General features: G+C 38.7%; 1 protein-coding gene across 1 annotated transcript; it reads left to right on the forward strand.

Moving 5' to 3' along the window:
• The first annotated feature begins 15,060 nt into the window (after positions 1-15,060).
• LOC104728744 (cytochrome b561 and DOMON domain-containing protein At5g48750-like) lies at positions 15,061-24,333 on the forward strand. Its single transcript, XM_010447687.1, has 2 exons — positions 15,061-15,327; positions 23,389-24,333. Exons 1-2 carry the CDS (start codon positions 15,061-15,063, stop codon positions 24,331-24,333), a joined length of 1,212 nt encoding a protein of 403 aa, XP_010445989.1.
• The last annotated feature ends 353 nt before the right edge of the window (positions 24,334-24,686 follow it).

Here is a 24,686-nt window from a genome sequence, read left to right on the forward strand (position 1 = left end):
TGGAGAAAAACAGAAGTTTATGCCTGCCTACAATGTTGAATTGCATTGTAACGCCAAGATTTTAAAATCACAACTTATGTTCTAAGGGGTGTATTGAATTTGATATTTTAAGAGATTTGCTGGGATTTTAATATTTTAGAATTTTGAGAGATCTAGAGTGTAATTTTAGGAGATTTGGTTATTGAATTTGAGATTTTAGGATTTGGTGAGATTTGAGTTTTGAAATTTGTTAAGATTTGATTATTGAATTTTAGGTGATTTTGATTTTAATTTTTTTTTTTTAAAGAGCAACTTCGAATGTCGTATTTGATGTTTTATTGAAAGAAGTAGGTCTCTTGTTTCAGTTGCCATCACCTTCTACAAGCTCCTCCAAGTGATCATTTCAAAAGATGATGATGAGAAAGCTCATATGTCCATGACTATGTATATGGTAAACTGAAGGTTTTGATCGGCACCATTGACGGAAGCTCCGCTGCGGAGGTGGCTGAGACATGGAGAGCGACGGTGGAGACGATCCGATCAGAGTTTTATCTCCGACGAGACTCTCCTCATGATCGTAGATGGTTTTAGATCAATGTCTACGTCGAGAATCATTCCTAGGTTCACAAGACTCCTCACTAAAATGGTCAATGGATTATGGTCAGCCTTAATTATGATCTAACAAAAGCGATCGTTTCGGTTTCTTTGTCAGGGTCTCTTGTGATCAGACGCTCATGAGACAACCTGCCTTACGGTTAGGAATCATGATTTACTGGGCGATATTGCATGCTCTATGTCGAAGAATTTTTTTTTTCAAAATTTCACCTTTTAAGGTGGGATTTTGTAAGACATATTTTTTAACTAGAAATGTTAGAAAAAATCTTCTAAAATCTCATTCAGTAGCTTTTTATTAACAGTAGATTTGAGGTGAGATTTATAAATTATTGATTGAATAACAAGAGATTCTAAATGATTTTTATAAATTTCACATTCAATAACATAAGATTTCAGATGATTTTTTAAAATCATCAATTAGATAACAAGGGATTTCAGAATATTCTAACATCTCCTAAAATATCAAGTTCAATTAAATTTCTTTGTTAATGTTCTATTTTGGACTGATTTGAAAAAACAAAAAAAACTTAAATCATAAGATTGAATAAAACAAAAAATTTGTTTGTTATATTATACTAAGGCATAAGTTGCCACAATATTTGGTAATTTTTTTTGTCAACAACTTTATTTATATTGATAATGATTGTTACTTGTGGCTGTAGAAACTTTGTTTGTAAATACTTTGCTGTTATAAATTTGGCTGCAGAGATTTTGGATTGTTAAAAAAATATTTTAAAAGCTAAAACTGTTATTTTTTACTATTATATATAATTTTATAAATATATATCATGATAATTATTAATGCATATGTAATATAGTGACAAAAAAATAAATTTTATTAATAATAAAAATTGATAATCTTTTTTTTTGATGATGAAACTAATAATTTTGTGAAGAGAAATGTATATCAACAGGAAAAAAAAATGATGATAACTAATCATATACATAAAAGTAAGGTTTTACTCTCTCCTTATTGGTCCACTTGACAATGTAACTTTAACAAAAAAAAATATTTATATTAAAATACAAAATTAAAAAACATTTAATTTTGACATTTAATTATAATAAATGTGAGTTAAATGTCAAGATTAAATGTTTTTTAATTTGTATTTTAATATAAATATATATATTTTTTGTTAAAGTTGCATTGCCAAGTGGACCAATAAGGAGAGAGTAAAACCTTACTTTTATGTATATGATTTATTATAAAACTGAAATCATATAAATTATGCATTAATTTTATTTCTCCATTCAATTGTATTGAAACAAAATCAATTGTATTGAAACAAAAAAATAAATTAGAATTGTAACTCCCATTTTTCTAAATGTAATTTTCCATCTCATTCTCTTAATTAGTCTATCATTCTTTCATTCTCTCGTCCTCTTTCACTATATCTCAATTTTTTTTTTGTGTTTTTTTTTATTGTTGTTGTATGGGTTAAAAAAAATAATTCAAATATCATTGTAAAAACTTAATTCTAAATTTTAATTTTAGAGTTTGTATGATATGTATATCTTACATAGTTTTTTTTTAATGTTTTAAAAGGTTTATCTCTATTGTCCATTTTAGATTAGCATCTTATAAGTTATTATTTTTCATACTTATCTACAATATTCACCACACAATAAGGTCATTAAGTTGAAATGATCCATATATAATTCTTTATTATGTACTCCGGTTATCTCACATATCCATGTATCATTTTTAATAATTTATAAAGATCAATATAATATTTAAAGATCAATATAATTATCCATTTCTAAAGTCTATTTTGTTTTGTAAAGTCTATCAAATCTATTTATAAAGTCTATTTTGTTTTGTGATCCAATAGATAAATATGTAAAGATTAATATAATATTTATTTTATATATGATTTGAGGTTTTTGAAAACAAAAAGAACTTAATTAAAAAAATTTGGTCTTTGTGATTTAATCAAAATGAAGAATGATCCCAAAAGAAATCATATTTAACTGGAAGTGAAATATAAAAAATAATATAATTTTTAAAATACAATTTAACTAAATTCTCTAAAGATGAAACCATTATTATGAAATCTAGCACTATAAATTAAATTTATGAGTGAAAAACAAAAAAAAAAAAGAAAAAAAAGAAATAAAAAAAAAGATAGAAGTTATCCTTGGGGTTTTAAAATCTTTAGATTGAAGTTCATATAATTTTATAAGAAAACTAATTTAGTTTGTCACTTGAAAAGTAATATTTTCAATTTGAAATATTATGTGTGAGTGTTGAGTTTATATCAACAAAACAACCAAATTATGTGAATTTTGATTGGGCCACTTGGCATTCCGTTTCTTTTAAGTTAAAAAAAACTAAAATATTTATTTATAATTAACTCACTTTTAAAGGCATGTAACTCTATTTAACTCTACATTTAACTCAAATGTAACTCCTACCAATATTCTACATTAATTCATTCTTCCTACTAATTTATTTATCTTTCAACAGAAAATGTTTTTTTTTGTTAAATTTAAATATTTTTTAATTATTTTGGGTAGGTAAACTTATAGTCACATATATATATATAATAATAATAATTATACAAAAGATTAGTTCATGAGAGCCAATAAGGTGGAAAGTTGTTTACATACAAAACATGGTGTGGACTTATACGCGCCTTACGCGCTAAAGCGTCTGCACGTACATTCAAATTTCTAGGAATAAAAGATAAAGAGAAAGAAGTAAACTACTCCCTGTCAATCTTGATATCGGCGAGGTACGTCGAGAAAGCCGACCAGTTTTGAGGAGAAGACACCATCTTCACCAAGTCTGAACAGTCAGTATAGAAAGCCATGTCCCGGTAGTCATGTCCAATCATGCAACGCATAGCCCAGATGAAAGCTTCTACTTCAGCATGTAAAGGGGAGAGACTTCATCGGAAATTGGTAGCTCCCATAATGTGCGAAGAATCTTGAGACGCCGTACAAAGCCATCCTGCACCTGCAAACGTGTCACCGGCCTTCCAAGATCCATCAACAAAACACCAATGACCCGAGTAAAGGGTAGAAAGGGGAGCTGCAGCCACCCTCACCCGAGGGTTAGAAACAACGGGATCAGAGGGGAGATCCTCACTCTGACCCTCTTCCTGTTCCTGTTGCCAAGATAACGCCTCACCTTTTGCTACCCTGAAAATCTCCCCAGGCTGCTCATCCTTATTTTCGAAAACCCATGCATTTCTGGCTTTCCATATATACCACATAACCCAGGGGAAATCAGATGCTTGAGAAACCGGATTTTTTGAGCCTAAAAAATGATCCATATTTGCATACAAAGAGTCCGTAGGAAAAGAAATTGGCCCCACCGGAACATGAGATAAGGCCCACACTTGCCGAGCCGATGGACAAACAAAAATAGCATGATTTATTGTTTCGTCATCAGCCCCACACCGTGAACAACCCAAATCACACGCTATACCCCACCGTCTCAAATTAAACGAGACGGAAAGACAGCCAGACAAAACTTGCCGCATAAAATGTTGTATTTTAGGTGGGCATTTAACCTGCCAAACACTGGCCAAAATAGGGGTAATCTCTGGACCACACCCTAGAACCTGAAAGGTCCGCGGTGCTGCCCTGCGTGCCGTATGATACCCAGACTTAACCGTATACTTCCCAGACTTTGTAAAGTGCCACCCTAGGGAGTCTGCCGATGGGCAGCTCCCTAAGGGTAAAGCCCCTATCAAGTCGACATCCATCAGATCAAAATGCTCATGAAGCAAATCCATATGCCAGGAATTCGTTTGACGATCAATGAAATGAGTTAGTTGGAGAGAAGGGTCCGCAAAGGGACCCTTACTTAAAACTGGTCTTGGGGATTGAGCCGGAATCCAGGGATCAGTCCATATAGAAATGGTTTCCCCATAGCCCACTCTTTTAATGAGCCCTTTGTGTACTAAAGATCTAGCGGATACAATACTCCTCCACCCATATGATGGAGAGTATGACCTAATCGGTTCCATTGGATTGGAGTTCCGATAGTACCTACCTTTGAAAACCATGGCAAACAGTGAGTCCGGAAACTCAATCAGTCGCCATAATTGCTTAGCCAGCAAAGCCGAATTAAAATCGTCCACATTCCTAAACCCCAAACCGCCTAGTTGCTTACTACAACTTAAGTTCTCTCATGCAAGCCAATGCATTCCCCCTGACTGACCATTTGTACTCCACCAAAAATTCACCACTGCACTAGTAAGTTTGGATGTGATCGTTTTCGGTATCCGAAAGCAAGACATCACAAAAGTTGGAACAGCAGTCGCAACAGACTTAATCATCACCTCTTTCCCTCCTTTTGATAGTAACTTTTCCGTCCAACCATTTGTCCGATTTTGGAGTTTATCCCGAACAAAAGAGAAGACATGTGTTTTAGACCCACCTAAACTCTCAGGTAAACCTAGATATGAACCCATTCCGCCCAAATTGGTTATTCGAAGAACCCCCTGCATCTCCGTTCGTACCCCCTCATCAACCGTATGACCAAACTGTACCGAAGACTTTGCAAAATTAATTTGCTGTCCTGAGACGGCCTCATACTTCTTTAAAATATCCAAGATAGCTCCACATTGTTCCTTTTCAACCTTACAAAAAAATAAACTGTCATCCGCAAATAACAGGTGCGTGATTGGTGGACATTTGTTGGCCACCTTAATCCCAGTGATCAACTTATCCATCTCTGCTTTCCAGATATTAGCAATTAAAACTTCCGTACATAAAATAAATAGATAAGGAGATAACAGGTCTCCTTGCCGTAGCCCCCGCTCAGGAATAATCAATCCATTTGGTTGGCCATTGAGAAGAACTTTATACTCAACCGATGTAACACAAAACATGATCCAAGAGATCCAAGTCTCCGCGAACCCCATTTTTTGAAGTAGCGCCTCAACAAAAGCCCACTCTACCCTATCATACGCCTTGCTCATATCTGGTTTTATAGCCATAAATTTCCCCTTACAAGACGAATTAGTTCGTAAACCATGAAACATCTCCTGAGCAATCAAGATATTATCGGAAATCAGTCGGCCTGGAACAAAAGCCGATTGAGTTTCCAAAATATGATCCAGTAGAACCGTTTTAAGCCGCTGGCACAAGATTTTCGAAATAATCTTATATCCCACATTACACAGACTAATAGGGCGCAATTCTGTCATTCGGGTTGGCTTTGCCACCTTTGGAATTATCAAAAACCCCTTCGACAAAAAACCGATTGACTAAAGACAGAAGATCATTTTTGACAACCAACCATGCTTTCTGGAAGAACAAAGCTGTCATCCCATCCGGGCCGGGAGCTTTATCCGGATGCATCATAAAAAGAGCCCTCTTTACCTCAGCCTCTGTAGTTGGGCCAATAAAATGCGCATTCACCTCATCCGTAATTACCGTTTTAACCTCACTTATGGCATCCTCAAAATCAACCGGATTAATGGAGGTAAACAAATCCTCAAAATACGACACCGCTGTACTACAGATCGCAACATCCTCTATAGATCAAACATTATGCTTGTCATACAGAACAGTGATTCGATTACGTGCCCGTCTCTGCTTAGTTTGTGCATGGACATACTTAATATTCTTATCCCCCACCCGCCTCCATCGATTCCGGCTCTTCAAATACCAATATACTTCCTCATCCCGATATGCCTCTCGCAGTCGGGCATTTAAATCCGAAATGACACTCGGAGGAGATGCATCATCTGTCTGAGCGACATCCAATTGGCATTTCAAATCCTCAATCGTATCCCTACTGAAAGGAATTTGCGGTTTGCGCCACCGAGAGATCTCCCGCCGACAATTCACAATTCTGTCCACAAACTTGGTCAACCCCTGATCAGGAGCACCATCCCAACCATACGAAATCACATCCATCAAACCTTCCTTCCCAACCCAGCGACGATCAAAAATAAAACTCCTCCGCCCCCGCGGTCGCTTAGCGCCTATACTCACCACAAGAGGCTTATGATCAGACGAAACCATGGGCAAGTATTCTTTAACCGTATCAGGAAACAGATCATGCCAATCCTCATTACCCAAAGCCCTGTCCAACCTACAACGTATTGGTTTTTTATCCGTCACCCTTGCCAAGACAAAAAGTCCCCAAGATAGGGAAATTCCAAAACCACAATCTTGAATCATTCCATTAAAAGCAAGAAAAGAAGAAGCATGACAGATTTTTCCACCACGTTTTTCGTGATTTCCTTTTAATTCATTAAAATCACCAATAACAAAACAAGGAGTTGTTCTTGAAGAACTGATCCTTAATAGCCGTTCCCAAACCATTTCGCGGTTCTTAGGGACCGGATCGCCATAAAAAAATGTTAAATTAATTGTGTGTCCTTTGTAAACCGCCTCCACATCAATCAATCTATTTGACTCAAATAAAATTGAAACATGAACTCCTCTTGATTATAGAAAAGAGCCCCAATCGGTTCCACTGTCTTTAAAATTTTATAGCCAAAATGGCCTACAAATTTTTATATTTCTTTAAACTTGAAATGAGGAATATTTTATACACAATAATTTTATACGTAGTTACTAAATTTAATGACATTAAGAAAAACTCTTTAAATCAATTATTAACCTCTATAAACCATGATAAACATAGATTCACTCATATTAGAAAAATGTTTAAATTTCTATATTATTATTTATATTAATATAGCTTATCAATTTGTAATAATTTATTTAGTAATTGTTAATTTTTGTTCTATAGAAAAAATTATATGTTTTAATTTTTGTATAATAAATAACCATACCAGAAAAATGTTGACATAAGTGTAGGGTTTAACTTGCACCATCATTTCTACAAGAAATTTAGAGATTCATATTTTAGTAGAGAAAAAAAAAATATTTCTTTGATAATATTGTTAAAAAAAAATTAAAGAACATCATTTAATTTTAGGTCCAATTGGTTTAGGAGCTTCGAGAATTATGTTTGGCAACCAGGAGTTGTTTCTACTAGCCCAAGGTGAAGAAATCATACAGCTCATGTTGTTTCTCATCAGCAAATTGGACCAAGGAGTCAAAAAAAGAGAAGATCAATGAAACACTTAATGGGTCAATTCAAGACTTTATGGCCAAAGAGAGAATGAAAAATTCTATTGAGGATAATGTCTGTCAAGTCCAACCTACTTTGAGCCTAATTCAAGTCCAAGAAAGCCTAAAATAATCCCTTTATTTTGTGGTCAAATAGGAATGACAAAAATGAAGATCAAGAGTCACTTTGGAAGAAGGGAAATACCAAGAGTTGGATCTTCATTCAAATTACGATCTTTCTTATTTTTTAATTTTCAAGAATAATTAATACTTGGCTTTGTTACCAAGTTTCTTATCTCTTTATAAACACATGTAATCTCATTTGAGAATGAATCCAAGAAATCTTTTATCGTTTATTTGAGAGTGGAAAACTCTTTTGTTCTTTTCGGATTCTCCTTGGTGGGTTACATCAAAGAGATTTTGGTATATCAAGTGATTCTGCCGCACTTTACGTTGTCATTCATTAGCTTTGGATTGAGATGTCGTTACAAGAGAGTCTAAGGCACAAGAATTTTCAGGATTCGTCTCACGCCTTGTCATCTGTCTTTGCGAAGCTTCTATCTAAAGTTCTACCGCCTTGCTTTGTTTGGTTTGTTTTAAGAGAGTTTGGGGCATAAGGATTTTTGAGTTTATCTCACGCCTTATCATCCAGCTTCGTGAGCCATCGAAGTTCTAGGATTATCAGTCTACCTACCTTAGAGCGTCGATTCCTTGGGAGAATCACATCAAGTGGTATTAGAGTCCTCTCAAAGACTTATGGTATTCCTCTAATCAAAACCTTTCATCTTCTCATCTATCCATCTTTTCATCTTCTATCTTTTTATCTTCTTTCTTTCATTTTCAGATCTTCTATCTTTTCATCTTCTATCTTTTTATCTTCTTTCTTCCATCTTCTATCTTTTTATCTTCTATCTATTCATCTTCTTTTATAAAAAAAAACCACCAAAAAATATAACATAAAAAAAACAAAAGAAAAAAAAATGTCTAATGATCGACAAGTTCAAGAACTTATGTGAGAAACGCGACGGTTATAGAGGGTTGAGATTAATGCCCTCTACGAGAGGTTAGATGAAGTTGAGGCAGAGGCACAACAGGGACAACCACAAATTTTGCATCATAGCAGAGAAAGAGATCGACCTATGCATCACATAAATGAAGTAGAGGACTACTACAGCCAAAGAGGCAATTCGTCTAGTGAGGGTCAACGGCGTCCGAGATGAAACAGAGAGGCTAAAGAAATAAATGATGATGATTTAAGAGGAATCAAGCTGAAAATAACGCCATTCTATGGAAAGAATGATCCAGTTGCTTACTGGGAGTGGAAAAAGAAAATGGAATTAGTTTTTAGATGTCAAGACTATTCGGACCGCAAGAAGGTTCAAGTGGTTGCTACAGAGTTTTATGATCATGCAATCAATTGTTGGTATCAACTGGTTACTATAAGGATGCACCACCAAGAATGGCCTGTTGACATATGGGATGAAATGAAAGCAGTCATGAGAAAGAGATTTGTGCCCAACCATTATCACCAAGAGTTACACCAAAGACGACAAAGGTTATCTGAGAGAAGTAGAAGCATGGAGGATATGTTGCCCAAGGATGATTTGGTTGAGAAACAACTCAAGAGGAGCAATAAAACATATCAAGCTTATGGTTTGAGTTCATCAACCTTGAAATCAAGCTATTATATGGATGAAAAGACAACCCAAAAATGGAGCATTGAAGCAAAGCCTACTACTACCTCCAAAGAAACAAGAGGTAAAGCTGAAGCTTCTTGTACGTGTACTTGTGATGTATTGTGTGTTAAGTGCCAAGAGAGATGTCATTATTCAAATAAATGTCCTAATCGAAGAACAATGGTGCTTACCAAAAATTGTGAGCTAGAAACTGAAGCTGAAATGGAAGCTGAGGAACCAAAGCACAAAGAGGTCTACAAAGATCAGATTGAGGAAGTCACAAAGGAAAGCCTGAACTTTTACAACCTTGTAAGTGTGGATGATTCAGCTGATGCACCAATAAGGAGAAAAAAGCAAATGTTCCACTTATGGTCCAGCAAGATAGAGCAAGTTTGGCATTTTAAGGGAATAAATAAAGGTCTCAAAAGCAGTGCACTTCTGCCTCATGGTATACAATATGGACATATATTATTTCAAAGAGAAGTGATATGTTACGGTTTTGACTCACTTTGACCCCGTTTATTTGATAGTTTTGTAGTTGTTTGAGTCCTTTTCAGGTTATAATAAGAGGCTAGGAAGCTAAAAGCAAGGATTGGAACAGCAGGAGCAATCGGAGCAGAAAAGAGTTGAATGGGAGCAGAAAAGCTGATTTTAGACCCAGGAGCACATGCTCCCGATTTCCGAGCACATGCTCCCAACTCTACGGTTTCATGACGACACGTGGCAAGCATCTAGGCGCCGATTCCCTGCCTAATTCCCCTTATTTTAGGCGATCCTTTGTGAGAGAAAGAGGGCTGAGATCGTTTTTTTAATAGGGAGATTTGAATTTGGAATCTTTCCTTATTTTTCTCTACTTGTATGCTATTTAACCTAGGGTTTTTAGGAGAGAGGGATATACCTTTTCTTTTGGTTTTTGAGCGACGTTTTTGTGAGAGGGAGAAGAGCGGCTACCTTGTGAAGCATTCTCTGAACCCTTTTTATTTTTATGTCATTGAATTTCTCATCTTTTGCTATAATTCATTTCTCTATGTCTGAGTAGTTTTCTTTGCTAGATTAGGGGTTTCAAAAGGGGTTTCATGGGTTAGCAACAGAACACAAATAGGGCTTTATATAATCGATTGTCTTCACGTTTGTTAGACTTAATGCTTAGGTTGATTTGATCACCCAATCTATGATTCTAGGTTTATCTATTCATCAAAAGTGTAATAGGTTGCTAGAAAAGACATTAGTGGACAAATTATCCTAGACCTGCGAAAGTTGATGTGTAGGTGATTTGTGAACTTATCATTCCTGTTCTTTAATGCTTGTCTGCGATTCTGGGCTCAAATGACAGTTTAGGGTTTATGGACCGCTGAGCATGTGCTCCGGATGTCTGAGCACGTGCTCCGCGTTTCCGCACAGAATCGATCAGATAGAGTTATTGATACCACGACAGTGGATCAGTTTATATTTATGTTTGAGTTCTAGACTGGTACTTAATCTATGCCCTGAATAGTTGTTTAGTTGCTATCTCTGAAATTCCCGAGAATTACCCCTGATCTAGTGTTTTGCTTATTGCCTTTTTATACCGTTTTAATCGCGTTACTGTTACCAAACAAACCCAACTTTGAATTGTCTTAGCTTGAAATTGAACCAATAGAACCATAGAGTAAAACTTGGTCTTCGTGGGATTCGACCCCTAAGTACTACTTCTTTGCTGTGCACTTGCAGTAGGAAAATAGGATTTAAAACTCTGTGTATCAAGAAGCCACCAGAATCACTTCAACACTCTCCAAACCAAGACCTTATAGTTTCAAGGACAAAACGTTTTCAAGAGTAGGGTTATGATATGATCATGAAACCATCCAAGACAACTCTTGAGTCTTGTTCAACATGAACGAAGTCGAAGATCCATTCTTCCAGCCAAATAACTATTTGGGATACATTCTTACCTTATTTAGAGTATATCTCGAAGTGGAATCAGTCTAATCAGAGTTCGTATGAAGGAGTTATTCATTTTACAAATCAGGTGAACTCATGGCTACGCGATTTGGACTTACAAGCATTCAACGGAGGATTCCGACCAAGTCAGAAGGATTCAAGCTATGAATCAAACTTTTCTGGAATATTATTTCATTCCAGAACCACGAAGATTTGGAGTCACATTAAGATCAATTCATATGTGAAAGATATGGATATTTCAAGTCAGTATCTCTATCCCAGTCCCAGTTTCACGTATGAGCCAAAGATCGTATTACACAAACCAACTCAGCAACAATTTCAACAAGAAACCACCATGAGGATGTTAATAGATCTCTTATATTTCCAACAAGCTCAGAAACAGAAGATTTTTCCATGGAATACAAGTATACGCTTCATTTACCAAAGGAGGTCAATCTAGTTCATTCACCTTAAGAGTTTTAGGTCAAATTGGTTTAGGAGCTTCGAAAATTGTGTTTGGCAACCAATAGTAGTTTCTACTAAGCCTTAGGTGAAGAAATCATACAACACATGTTGTTTCTCATCAGAAAATTTGACCAAGGAGTCAAAGAGAAAGAAGATCAATGAAACACTTAATGGGTCAATTCAAGAGCTTATGGCCAAATAGAGCATGGGAAATTCTATTGGGGATGATGTCTATCAAGTCCAGCCCACTTTGAGCCTAATTCAACTTCAAAAAGCCTAAAAAAATCCCTTTATTTTGTGGTCAAAGAAGAGTGACAAAAATGAAGATCAAGAGTCACTTTGGAGGAAGGGAAACACCAAGAGTTTGGTCTTCATTCAACTTACTATCTTTATTATCTTTTAGTTTTCAAGAATAATTAATACTTGGCTTTGTTACCAAGTTTCTTATCTCTTTATAAACACATGTAATCTCATTTGAGAATAATCAATCCAAGAAATCTTTTATCTTTTATTTGAGAGTAGAAAAATTCTTTGTTTCTTTCGGAATTTGTTCTTTCTCCTTGGTGGGTTACATCAAAGAGTTCTCCTTGGTGGGTTACATCAAATAAATATATAGTAGAACCTCTATAAATTAATACTCTCTAAATTAATACTCGCTATAAATTAATACATTATTTTAGTCCCGAGTTGGGCCGGTGTAAAAAATGACACAATTCGATAAAATAATAAGATAATACTTTTTTTTGAAATCCTATGTAAAATTATAGTCCCATCAATACCATAAATTAATACTGATATAAACTATATATATATATATATATAGATTTAGTGAAATATGGCTCTATTGTTGTTTGCCTATTCTTGAATTTGCATTCTTGTTGGAGCTCTTCTATAATTTTTCTCATTGCATCAAAAACTTTTTGTGTTGTTTTCTCAAATTTTATCCAAAAATTGTAGAGCGTCTTACACGCGATAGTTACTTCTTTACGTGTAATTGATTATAAAGATACCGTAATATCTTCTTTGACTTCATCATGAAAAATAATAACAACAGTTTCTTCTAAACTATGATCTTTTAAACATTTATCATTTTTACTTTGATAATCTAGTAAACTATTGACATCAATCATATTACGATAGCCAAAATTATAAATTAAGAAATATAAAAGTGTGAATTATAACAAAAATATTTTATTTTAAATCGAAAATATTCAAAACTATGAAAATAAAAATCTCTTCATAAATTAATATTTTATTAATTTATCGATAAATTAAAACTTCTATAAATTAATAAAATATCGTGGTCCCGACCTTATTAATTTATAGAGGTTTTACTATAGTTACATGCTAGATTTAATTTTTAAGTCATAATGTAGTCTCAATAGTTGTTTTTCGTAAATTTATTATTTACCATTTATATACGTAGTTTCCTTTTTTCATATATGAGAAAACAATTTTTTTTTTCAACTATGAGTAGGCATTACTACGGTTACGATTACGATTATCACAGTTAAAGTTAGAAATTTTATTTAACTTTAACCATAACCGTTTAATATATGAGAAAACAATTTTTTTTTGTCAACTATGAGTAGGCATGACTACTGTTACAGTTATCACGGTTACAGTTAGAAATTTTATTTAACCTTAACCATAACCGTTTAATAAACGATTAAATAGTTACGGTTAAATATAGTTCCGGTTGAAACGATTACGATTATATAAGGTTACAGTTATTTGATAATATGATACGGTTAATATTATTTGATAATATAATATGATTGATATCATTTATTTATAATTAATATGTTCTTTTATTGTACTTATATTTCTATATATCATAAGATTCATATTAAATAAATAATTATTAGCATATTTTATTATGTTTTTAAAATGGTTACCGTTAACAAATTACGGTTAAAATATGCGATTAATCAACGGTTTTGATTACGGTTAATTAATGGTTATGATTAATATAATTTAACCATATATATATATACAGTTAACGGTTACGGTTTTTAACCGTTTTATACGGTTACGGTTAGGATATGGTCCGTAATACGGTTACCGTTTAATTTTAGTCATGCCTAACCATGAGAACAATTACCTTTTTCCTTTTCCTTATATATGAAAAATGAACACCCTTGTCGCTTTTGTCTATATATACTACACCACGAAAGCCAAAATTAACAAGAGCTTATTAGCTTCAGAGTCTCTTGTCTCATCCGTTCATCCCTGAATCAACAATAGGCACGAAGAGGAACATGACGACTCATGATTCGCAGATTGGACTCGCCTTGATCTCCGAGCAACGTTCAAGTCACAATAATGACAATGATGACATTCAAGCCATTGGGATCATTACCTTCTATAAGTTCTACTGATGCAATCTTCATCATTGATGACGGGGAGGAGGTTTCGTCATACCTAGAGCCGAGTAATGACAATGAACTAAGTAGCGTGGTCATGGGGTTACTGAAGTCGAAGGATGATGATAATGAAACTCCATACAAAGTATATTGGTAGTTTTCGTCTGCGTATTTGCATGAGAAAGACGGAGAAGAAGAACGAAGATGAGAGATGATTATCAACTCCTCTAGAGTCTGCCATGGTAATTAGCGTTTGATCCGACATATTAGGTCAGTGGTCATGGATCCATGGCTTGGTGGCTACATCTTGACGACATGATGATCTCTTTTCTTCTTGTTTTCGTTAATTGATATATATATTTTCTAATTATGTAAAGCAAACATCTAATGGCTCTTGTTAACCATGTATTTCCATAGTATTAATGTTCATACTTGCGATCGAATTTAAATTGCCATATTATACCCAAAAGAATAAGATATTAATTACATATCGAGATCTGAATTCTCTTCATAAGGAAGTGAAACCGTATGAAGCCGTAGTACTTTGGGATGCCAACGTGAACACTTGATTACAGTGTTATACAATTTTAAAGATCATGAGAAGGTAGCAAAATAAACATAATTTAAATATTTTAAACAAACAAGTAAATCATACTCAATTTTGTAAACATATACCTCAATGTTTATACATATTTGACGTTGTTCATATAAATTGAATTATTTTTAAACTTCGATGAATGATCAGACAATATGTCGGCCACAAATATGAAAAGGTAATAAAAAAAAATATAATGGAAACTTCTTGCCGAAAAAAAAGAAAGACAATTCCCAACTACAGTTGGAGTTGGAATATTACGATAAGGCTATATATAAATAGACAACTCATGCAACTCGGGGAATTCATAAATCTCTTTCTTCGAAAGCAAAACTAGACTCTTGACTCAGGAAGATTTAATCTACGTGTGCGATCTCCGAGTAAAAACGCAATCATCATCATGTCTTTGTCTTCAAGAACCATATTTGTGATTTTGTGTTTTCTGTTCGTGCTCGCTCCATACTTCACTAGAGCAACAATCGATGGAGTTCAGGGTAGATGTGACTCTCACATCTTTAAAAACGGAAAACACTTCCGCGCTTGCATTGACCTTCCGGTGTTAGATTCGTTTCTACACTTCAGTTATGTTCCAGAAACCGGAGTGCTTGAAGTTGCGTATCGTCACACAAACATAGAGTCTTCTAGTCGGATTGCTTGGGGGATAAATGTAACACCCCGACCCTAAAAACCCGTACATGACCATACCGGCCAGTAAAAAGTTTCTTACGGCCTATGCAAATTCTACTCGTTCGTTTAATATTGTGCAAGAGCGAATATGTATAACAGGTGGAATAACTTAAAAATACGCATTCATTAAATTAAATGTTCAATTCAACCTTAACACCCATGCATGGTAACATTGCAAATCTATAGAAAAATAAATCCATAAAGTAAAACTACCCAAGCCACCATCCTCTCCTTTCCTTGCCTCCGTCACACGAGCTGGTCAGCCACTAAAGTCCTGATCACCGGACCTTTCTTTTCCTGCGTCCATAAAAAGAAGACGTAAGCGGCCATCCCGTCTCACTAGGCTCAGTTCAACAATCTCAATCCGACACAGAGTATATTCCAATCAAGTCACGCAAGTCAAACAATTCACATAGGATAATTGCCTACGTCGTTTACACCAACCACCATTCATATTGCAATAGAACACATTAACCATTAACTAAGACAAGCATTTAACGAGATTAAATAAACCATGGGTCAAGAGAATCAACCATGGAACTCGGCCACAGTCACGCACTCACCTTCGGTTTCGACCTACGGTGCTAATATCTTGGTTCCTATGCCCAAAACTGATCCCCGCCTCTACACGGACAGATCTACATCGTTAACCACCAATGTATAACCCATAACTATCGACAGATCAAGGTGGAAGAAGACTTACCGTTCTTCTCTCGATCTAGACTTAGGGAATTCTCGGTCAAGCTCTATGGAACCTCTTCTCTCTCTCTCTCTTTCGCGTCGGCTCTCGGATGTTATGCGAATTCTAGAGAATTTCTCTAAGGGTTTCTATCCCTTTTATAGGGTCGACCAAACTGCCTCGAGTTGCCTCAAAACAATAAGCCTTATCACCCCCTAACTTCCCATATTTTTCGCTTCTATCCTTATCCGATCAACTTTGCCTTTTCCACGAGTTTCCATTTCTCTCGGGTTTCCTTTCCCGTGAGTCGGCTTAAATCTTTGCAAGTTTCCGAGTTCCCGGGCCAACCATCAGCCCATAGTCTAATTGATCCATCCTTGTCCATCGGCCCGATCCATCGTTCACCGATGCGACCATTTTCGGATAGTCTACTTCACTATCACTCTTACTATCACTATCACTAGGACTTTCACTCCCACTATCACTATCACTAGGACTTTCACTCCCATTTTCATCCAGAAATTTACATGCTTGCATCATCTACAATGTTGGTCAAGGATCCTTTTTTCCTTCAGTTCAAACATCTGTTCACTACTTCGGTAGTCTCAAACTCCCCATTTCCATTTGGATCCATCGGCTATCGAATCACGGCCATTGTCCTTTACGGACCATGATTCGTCCTGTTCTCGTTCTGAGGTTTGTATTGCTATCGATCGCATTTGCGTACCGCTATCGATCGTATTCGCATACCGCTATCGACACTCTCACAAACCGCTATTGGCACTCTCACGTACCGCTATCGGCACTCTCGCGTAATGCTATCGGCACTCTCGCGTACCGCTATCGGCGCTTTTGCGTACTGCTATCGACACTCTCTCATATACTGCATACGTACCATCTCAGGTACCGCGTACGTACCAAGGAAGCAGGTCGTGACATTTCTCCCCTACTTAAGGTCGATTCGTCCTCGAATCTTTACTCTCCTTCCGAGGAACTTCCCTTTTTTCGAACCATTTCTTGACATTCGCTTTCATAACTTCTTCCGGTTCCCAAGTTATCTCTTCTACTCCTTCGCTGTCCCATACCACTTGAATCAACTTCACCTTCTTCTTCTTATGCGGACCTCTCATCTTAGTACCTATTATCTGAACTGGTCGTCCAATGATAGTCATGTTCACTTGTGGATCAGGTGGTGGTTCAAAGATCGCGTTCTCCCGTCCAGTTATGCACTTCTTTAGCATAGACACGTGAAATACCGGATGGAAAGCTGCCATGGCCGGCGGCAATTCAACCTTGTAGGCCATCAGACTGATCCTTTCCAAGATTCGATACGGTCCCATGTAACGAGGTGTCAACTTAGTGTTCAGTGCCACCCGATCTTTACCCTCACGGTTTTGAGATAAACCATATCCCCAACTTGAAATTCTAGCTCCCTTCGGTGCTTATCCGCGTAGCGTTTCTGCCTATCCTGGGCTTCTTTCATCCTTAACTACAAAATCTTAATCTTTTCGGTGGTCTCGTCCATGAAATCCTGACCGTAGACGCTCCGCTCCCCTACTTGTGTCAAACACAAGGGTGTACGGCAAGGTCGACCGTATAAAGCTTCATACAGTGACATGCCTATACTCGCATGGAAGCTATTATTGTAAGCAAATTCTGCTAACGGTAGATGCCTTACCCAATTATCTCCCCAATCCAATACACTTGCTCGCAAAAGATCCTCAAGTGTCTGTATAGTGCGTTCGGACTGTCCGTCCGTTTGCGGATGGTTGGCCGAACTCATGTCCATTCTTGTCCCAAAACGCTTTTGTAGGGCCTTCCATAGTCCTGAGGTAAATTTAGAGTCTCTATCTGAAACTATGCTCGCTGCAACACATGTAGCCTCACTATCTCATGTACGTACACCTCGGCCAATTTCTCGGTTTTGTCCTTCTTATTGATGGCCAAGAAATGTGCCGATTTGGTTAGTCGGTCCACGACTACCCAGATAGTGTTCTTCTTATCACACATCGGCAAGCTCGTGACAAAATCCATGGTTATCATGTCCCATTTCCATTCGGGTATCGGTAGGCTTTGCAATAGTCCACCCGGAACTTGATTCTCCGCCATAACCCGTTGACAAGTTGGACAGGCTGCGACCCACTTGGCCACGTCCCTTTTCAAGCCCGCCCAATGGTAATATCTTTTTAGATCTTGGTACATTTTGGTGGATCCGGGGTGGATCCCCAATTGGGACTGGTGCGCTTCCCTAAGGATTTTGGTACGCAAGTCCTGGTCCATCGGAACGCACACTCGTCCTTTAACCAAAATGGTACCATTGTTCGAGGTCTCATACTCGGTTCCGTCCACCTTGGACAACCGTATCAGATTCACATCTTTTTCTTGAGCAATCCGTACCCTAGTCAACAAATCTGCTTGGTCCGTGGCTCCAAGGCCTAGCGGTTCCAACTGTTCGGTCAACACATTCAACCGCAAGGTTCTGATCATACCAACCAGGTTCTCCGCGTCTCTCTCGGCACTAATGGCTGATCCTCTTCTGCCTAAAGCGTCCACCACTAGATTGGCCTTACCCGGATGGTAACTGATTTCCAAGTCATAGTCCGCAACTAGTTCCATCCACCTTTGCTGTCATAAATTCAGTTCGGACTGAGTGAAGATGTACTACAAACTCTTGTGGTCCGTGTATATCTGCACTTTCCCACCGTACAAGTAGGACCTCCAAATTTTTAGCGCAAATACTACGCCCGCCATCTCCAAATCATGGGTTGGATAATTCACTTCATGCTTCCTAAGCTGCCTAGAGGCATAAGCGATCACCTTCCCGTTCTGCATTAATACGCACCCTAACCCTCGACCAGACGCATCTGTGTAAACAACATACGGCTCATCCGGTTTTGGTAGTGCTAAAACCGGTGTACTAGTAAGCATGTCCTTGAGTCTTGAGAAACTCTACTCACAATCGGCTGTCCATACATACGGTACATTCTTTCCCGTTAGCTGAGTCAGCGGCTGTGCCATACTCGCAAAACCTTTGACAAATCGCCGATAGTAACCAGCCAGTCCTAGGAAGCTTCGTATTTCCGAGGCGTTCAGCGGTCTAGGCCATTATGCTATGGACCGAATCTTCTCCTGGTCCATGGACACTCCTTTGTCCGATACTACATGTCCTAAGAAACCGTTCTCTCTTTTCCAAAATCTGCACTTACTGAGTTTGGCGAATAGTTTCTGTTCCTTTAATCTCTCTAACACTTTCCTTAAGTGCGCGACATGCTCTTCTTCACTCTTCTAGTAGACTAAGATGTCGTCTATGAATACAATCACAAACTCGTCTAAATACTCTCGAAACACATTGTTCATAAGCTTCATGAATGCTGCGGGGGCGTTAGTTAATCCAAACGGCATAACCAAAAATTCGTAATGGCCGTACCTCGTCCTAAAGGCCGTCTTCCAAATGTCTGATTCTTCTATCGGGATTTGGTGATATCCCGAAGCCAAATCGATCTTTGAGAAATATGTGGCTCCCCAGAGTTGATCTAGCAACTCGTCAATCCTCGGCAAAGGGTACCGATTCACCGTCACTTTATTCAGCCCATGATAGTTAATGCAAAGTCGGAAGGTTCCGTCCTTCTTCTTCAAAAAGAGTACAGGTGCACCCCATGGTGAGCTACTCGGCCTAACAAACCCTTTCTCCATTAATTCTCCCAACTGTTTCTTTAATTCGGCCATCTCTGCCGGTTGCATACGGTACGGAGCCCTTGATATTGGAGCCATACCGGTTTCCAGTTCGATGGTGAACGGGTCTGACCGTGCTGGTGGTAATCCAGACAAGGGTCCAAACACGCTCTCATATTCTCGTACCACCGCTATGTCTTGTAGTCCCGTACCCGTACCCACTTCTACGATCATGATCAAAGCGAAGTATGCTTCGCACCCACTGCTGATCAAATGTTCGGCCTGCACCGCCGAGACTAACAAATTTCCCGACAATGGCCTGATGTCCTGATATTCTACCATTCCTTTGGCAGTCTCAAATAGTACTCGTCCGCGATAGCAGTCCAAGTGAGCCATGTGTTTGCTTAGCTAGCCAGTCCATGCCTAGTATCACATCGTGTGCCTTCACTCGAGATATGACCAAGTCTGCCGGCATATCCATGCCTCACACCATGTCCGAGATGTTATGTACCACCCCATACGTCATCATCACCTGACCGCCCGCTGCTTGTACCAACCCAAAATTATCCTCGAGTTCCTTCCGGAATCCACCTTTCCCAATCATATTCGGACTCACAAAATAATGTGTAGCCCCAGTGTCAAACATCACATGAGTTTCCACACCGCCCATAAATAAGGTCCCTACATAATTCTCCTTGCTAAGAACCTAACCACACACACAAGGTTCACGCAAAAATTCCACTAAGGTGAGTATTCAAACTTACCAATGATCTGCCGTGAAGTGCTCGCTTCCACCTGCCCGTCCGCAATCGAATACACCCGAGGCATAATCGCCGGCCGTTTCGGCGGTGGTGGCAATGACAGCACCTCGCTGGCCCGTTTCTGCCCTTGCGACTCCAACTGCAGACAGTTTGGCCGGATATGTCCCGCCTGCCCACATTGGTAGCACACTCGTGTGTCGTTCCCCTTATGCGGACAGTTGCTGGCCATGTGGTCTTTTCCCCCGCACGCAAGGCACGTACCTAGCAATCGTCAGCACTGCCCCGAATGTCTCTTGCGGCAAGTTGGACACACACGCACACTACCCGAAGCTTTACCCGTAGGTTTCCGACCCGCGGTCTGCTTAGTCCCATTTCTCGGTTCAACTTTGACCACCGGCGCCTGTTGCACCGCGGTTCCTCCGGAGTGTTGCTGAGATTCCTCGGCCAGTCCATCTTCCAACATGGCTGCCTTTTTAACCAACTCAGCAAGACTTCCAAAGTTCCTAATCATGCATCAGTTGCGGACATCTACTCTCATGCCCTGCAAGAACCGACGAATCTGCACTTGCTCATCCTCCATCTCATGACCTCCATACCTCTTGAGCCGGTTGAACTAGGTCTCATACTCTCGCATGGTCCGGTTCTCTTGTCTCAGATCCAAAAATTCTGATTCAAGACGATCAAGAGCTTCCTGCGGAAAATACTTCGCAAGGAACATTCCACGAAAAGTCTCCCAAGAGCAATTCGGGTTTGCCATACGGTTTACCATGCCTCTCCACCATGCATGGGCTTCACTGGACAGGTAGTGGGTCACGATGTCCTTCCGATACTCCATCGGACAACGCACGGAGTCGAAGTTCCTCTCAAAGCGACTTCTCCATTCGTCAGCCTCGATGAGGTTCGCTCCACCACTAAGGTACTGCGTACCCAACTTTAACATGTGATCCATGATGGTCAAGTATGTAGGAGTTGCCATTCCCATTGGCATCGTGTTAGGTACAGGCGGGTTTGTGACCGGTGGTGGTGTCATTCGGTTCAGTATCTGGACCAAGATCTCCAATACTTGCCCCATTCCCCCGGTTTCAGTCGCATTAGCACCCGTACCCACTGTCGGTGTAGCTCCCGTACCGACTCCTTGGGTTCCATGTCCTCCGGTTTCCGTACCGGTCCCAGCACCTACTAGCCCAGAGTTCACCGCAGCAGGGTTCAGAGCTTCCTCAACGTTCCCTCCGGCTCCCTGTCTAGCCGTGGTATTAGCCGAGTTACGAGTATTGGGTGCCATCTGAAATACCATAACCGTAAACATGACCAGTCTTACCGTGAGACGTTCTTGGCAAGGAAGGATGGCTTTTTAGTAATAATAACCCATGCACCCCATTACAAAACCATGTCCTAGAACTATAATCGTGCTCTGATACCAAATGTAAGACCCCGACCCTAAAAACCCGTACATGACCGTACCGTCCAGTAAAAAGTTTCTTAGATTCTATGCAAATTCTACTCGTTCATTTAATATTGTGCAACAGCGAATACATATAACAGGTGGAATAACTTTAAAATACACATTCATTAAATTAAATGTTCAATTCATCCTTAACACCCATGCATGGTAAAGTTACAAATCTATAGAAAAATAAATCCATAAAGTAAAACTACCCAAGCCACCATCCTCTCCTTTCCTTGCCTCCGTCACATGAGCTGGTCAGCCACTAAAGTCCTGATCACCAGACCTTTCTTAACCTGCGTCCATAAAAAGAAGGCGTAAGCAAACAAGTTTGCTTAGTGGAGCGGCCATCCCGTCTCACTAGGCTCAGTTCAACAATCTCAATCCGACACAGGGTATATTCCAATCAAGTCACGCAAGTCAAACAATTCCCATAGGATAGTTGCCTAAGTCGTTTAGACCAACCACCATTCATATTGCAATAGAACACATTAACCATTAACTAAGACAAGCATTTAACGAGATTAAATAAACCACGGGTCAAGAGAATCAACCATGGAACTCGGCCACAGTCACGCACTCACCTTCGGTTTCGACCTACGATGCTAATCTCTTGGTTCCTATGCCCAAAACTGATCCCCGCCTCTACACGGACAGATCTACATCGTTAACCACCGATGTATAACCCATAACTATTGACGGATCAAGGTGGAAGAATACTTACCATTCTTCTCTCGATCTAGAATTAGGGAATTCTCGGTCAAGCTCTATGGAAACTCCTCTCTCTCTCTCTCTTTCGCGGCGGCTCTCGGATGTTATGCGAATTCTAGAGAATTTCTCTAAGGGTTTCTATCCCTTTTATAGGGTCGACCAAACCGCCTGAAGTTGCCTCAAAACGATAAGCCTTATCACCCCCTGACTTCCCATATTTTTCGCTTCTATCTTTATCCAATCAACTTTGACTTTTCCGCGAGTTTCCATTTCTCTCGGGTTTCCTTTCCCGTGAGTCGGCTTAAATCTTCGCAAGATTTCCGAGTTCCCGGACCAACCATCGGCCCATAGTCTAACCGATCCATCCTTGTCTTAGGGTTTAGGGTTTAGGATCCCTTTTTCCTTCAGTTCAATGTAGGTCAAGGATCCCTTTTTCCTTCAGTTCAAACATCTGTTCACTACTTCGGTAGTCTCGAACTCCCCATTTCCATTTGGATCCATCGACAATCGAATCACGGCCATTTTCCTTTACGGACCATGATTCGTCCTATTCTCGTTCCGAAGTTTGTACCGTTATCGATCGCATTAGCATACCGCTATCGATTGTATTCGCGTACCGCTATCGACACTCTCGCGTACCGCTATCGGTACTCTCGCGTACCGCTATCGGCACTCTCACGTACTGCTATCGGCACTCTCACGTACTGCTATCAACACTCTCTCATGTACTGCGTACGTACCATCTCACGTACCGCGTACATACCAAGGAACCAGGTCATTACAATAAACCCTACGAGCAAAGGCATGTTAGGTGCTCAAACTCTCTTGGCTTACCGTAACTCCACGTCTGGTTTTATGCGTGCTTATACTTCCTCAATCAAGGACTATTCAACTATGCTTCAAGAAGGTCCTCTCAGCTTCCGTGTAACACAACTAGCCGCTGAATTTTTCAATGGAGAGATGACTATATTCGCGACTATGGTGTTGCCTTCTAACACAACCGTCGTTAATCATCTATGGCAATATGGTCTGCTGAAGAAAGGTGATAGACTTGGGATGCACGCCATGAGTGGAGATCATCTCAAATCCATGGCTACTTTGGATTTGTTGTCCGGAAAAGTCACGACAACAAAAGCAGTGAATGGAAACATGATTCTTGTCAAAAGAATCCATGGACTGGTCAATGCGGTCTGTTGGGGGATTTTTATGCCCATTGGAGCCATGGCTGCAAGGTATATGAGGACCTACAAAGGACTCGATCCCATGTGGTTTTATGTTCACATCTTTTTCCAAACTACCGGTTATGTTGTCGGTTTATTGGGAGGATTAGGAACTGCAATCTATATGACCAACCACACGGGAATGAGATCTACGCCACATACAGTGATAGGGATACTTCTGTTTGCTCTAGGATTTCTTCAGATACTTGCGCTCAAAGCAAGACCGGACAAGGATCATAAATATAGGAAATACTGGAACTGGTATCATCACACTATGGGGTATATGGTGATTGTATTAAGCATCTATAACACCTACAAAGGATTAGCTATCTTGCAACCGGGAAGCTCATGGAAGATTGCTTATAGTACCATCATCGGTATCATTGGATTGTTTGCGATTGTGATGGAGATTCTGCAATTTAAAAATAGATGGGGTTATTTGTGGTGCAAGAAATCTGAAGACCTAGAAGCTATTCAAACTCCATCCATTGATGTCTAGTTTTTAAGGTTTTCAAGCATTCGTATGCTCTGTCTTTACATTGTTATGACTATTTTACTTGTAGAAGATTTACTTCAGAATGACAGTTCTTTTGTTGAATAATTAGAGATGGTTTTTTTTTTTTTAATATTGTTAGTGGGATTTTACATTTTAGGACTTTTGTGTCATTTTTTGCGTTTAGTTGTAGAAGACTTAATTCTGAATTTTTTTCTAAAGAAAACAAACTAAAAACTTTCTATAGAAGAATTCGAAATTTTTAAATAGACTAAACTGAGTATATTAGATGTAGTATTAGTTATGTCGTAGCCTCCTAGGAGGGTTCAAACCTTAAGACGATAAATGACTTTGACGTA

Source organism: Camelina sativa, chromosome 11, assembly GCF_030686135.1.
Source record: "Camelina sativa cultivar CO46 ecotype springtype chromosome 11, ASM3068613v1".
Taxonomy (NCBI): Eukaryota; Viridiplantae; Streptophyta; class Magnoliopsida; order Brassicales; family Brassicaceae; genus Camelina; species Camelina sativa.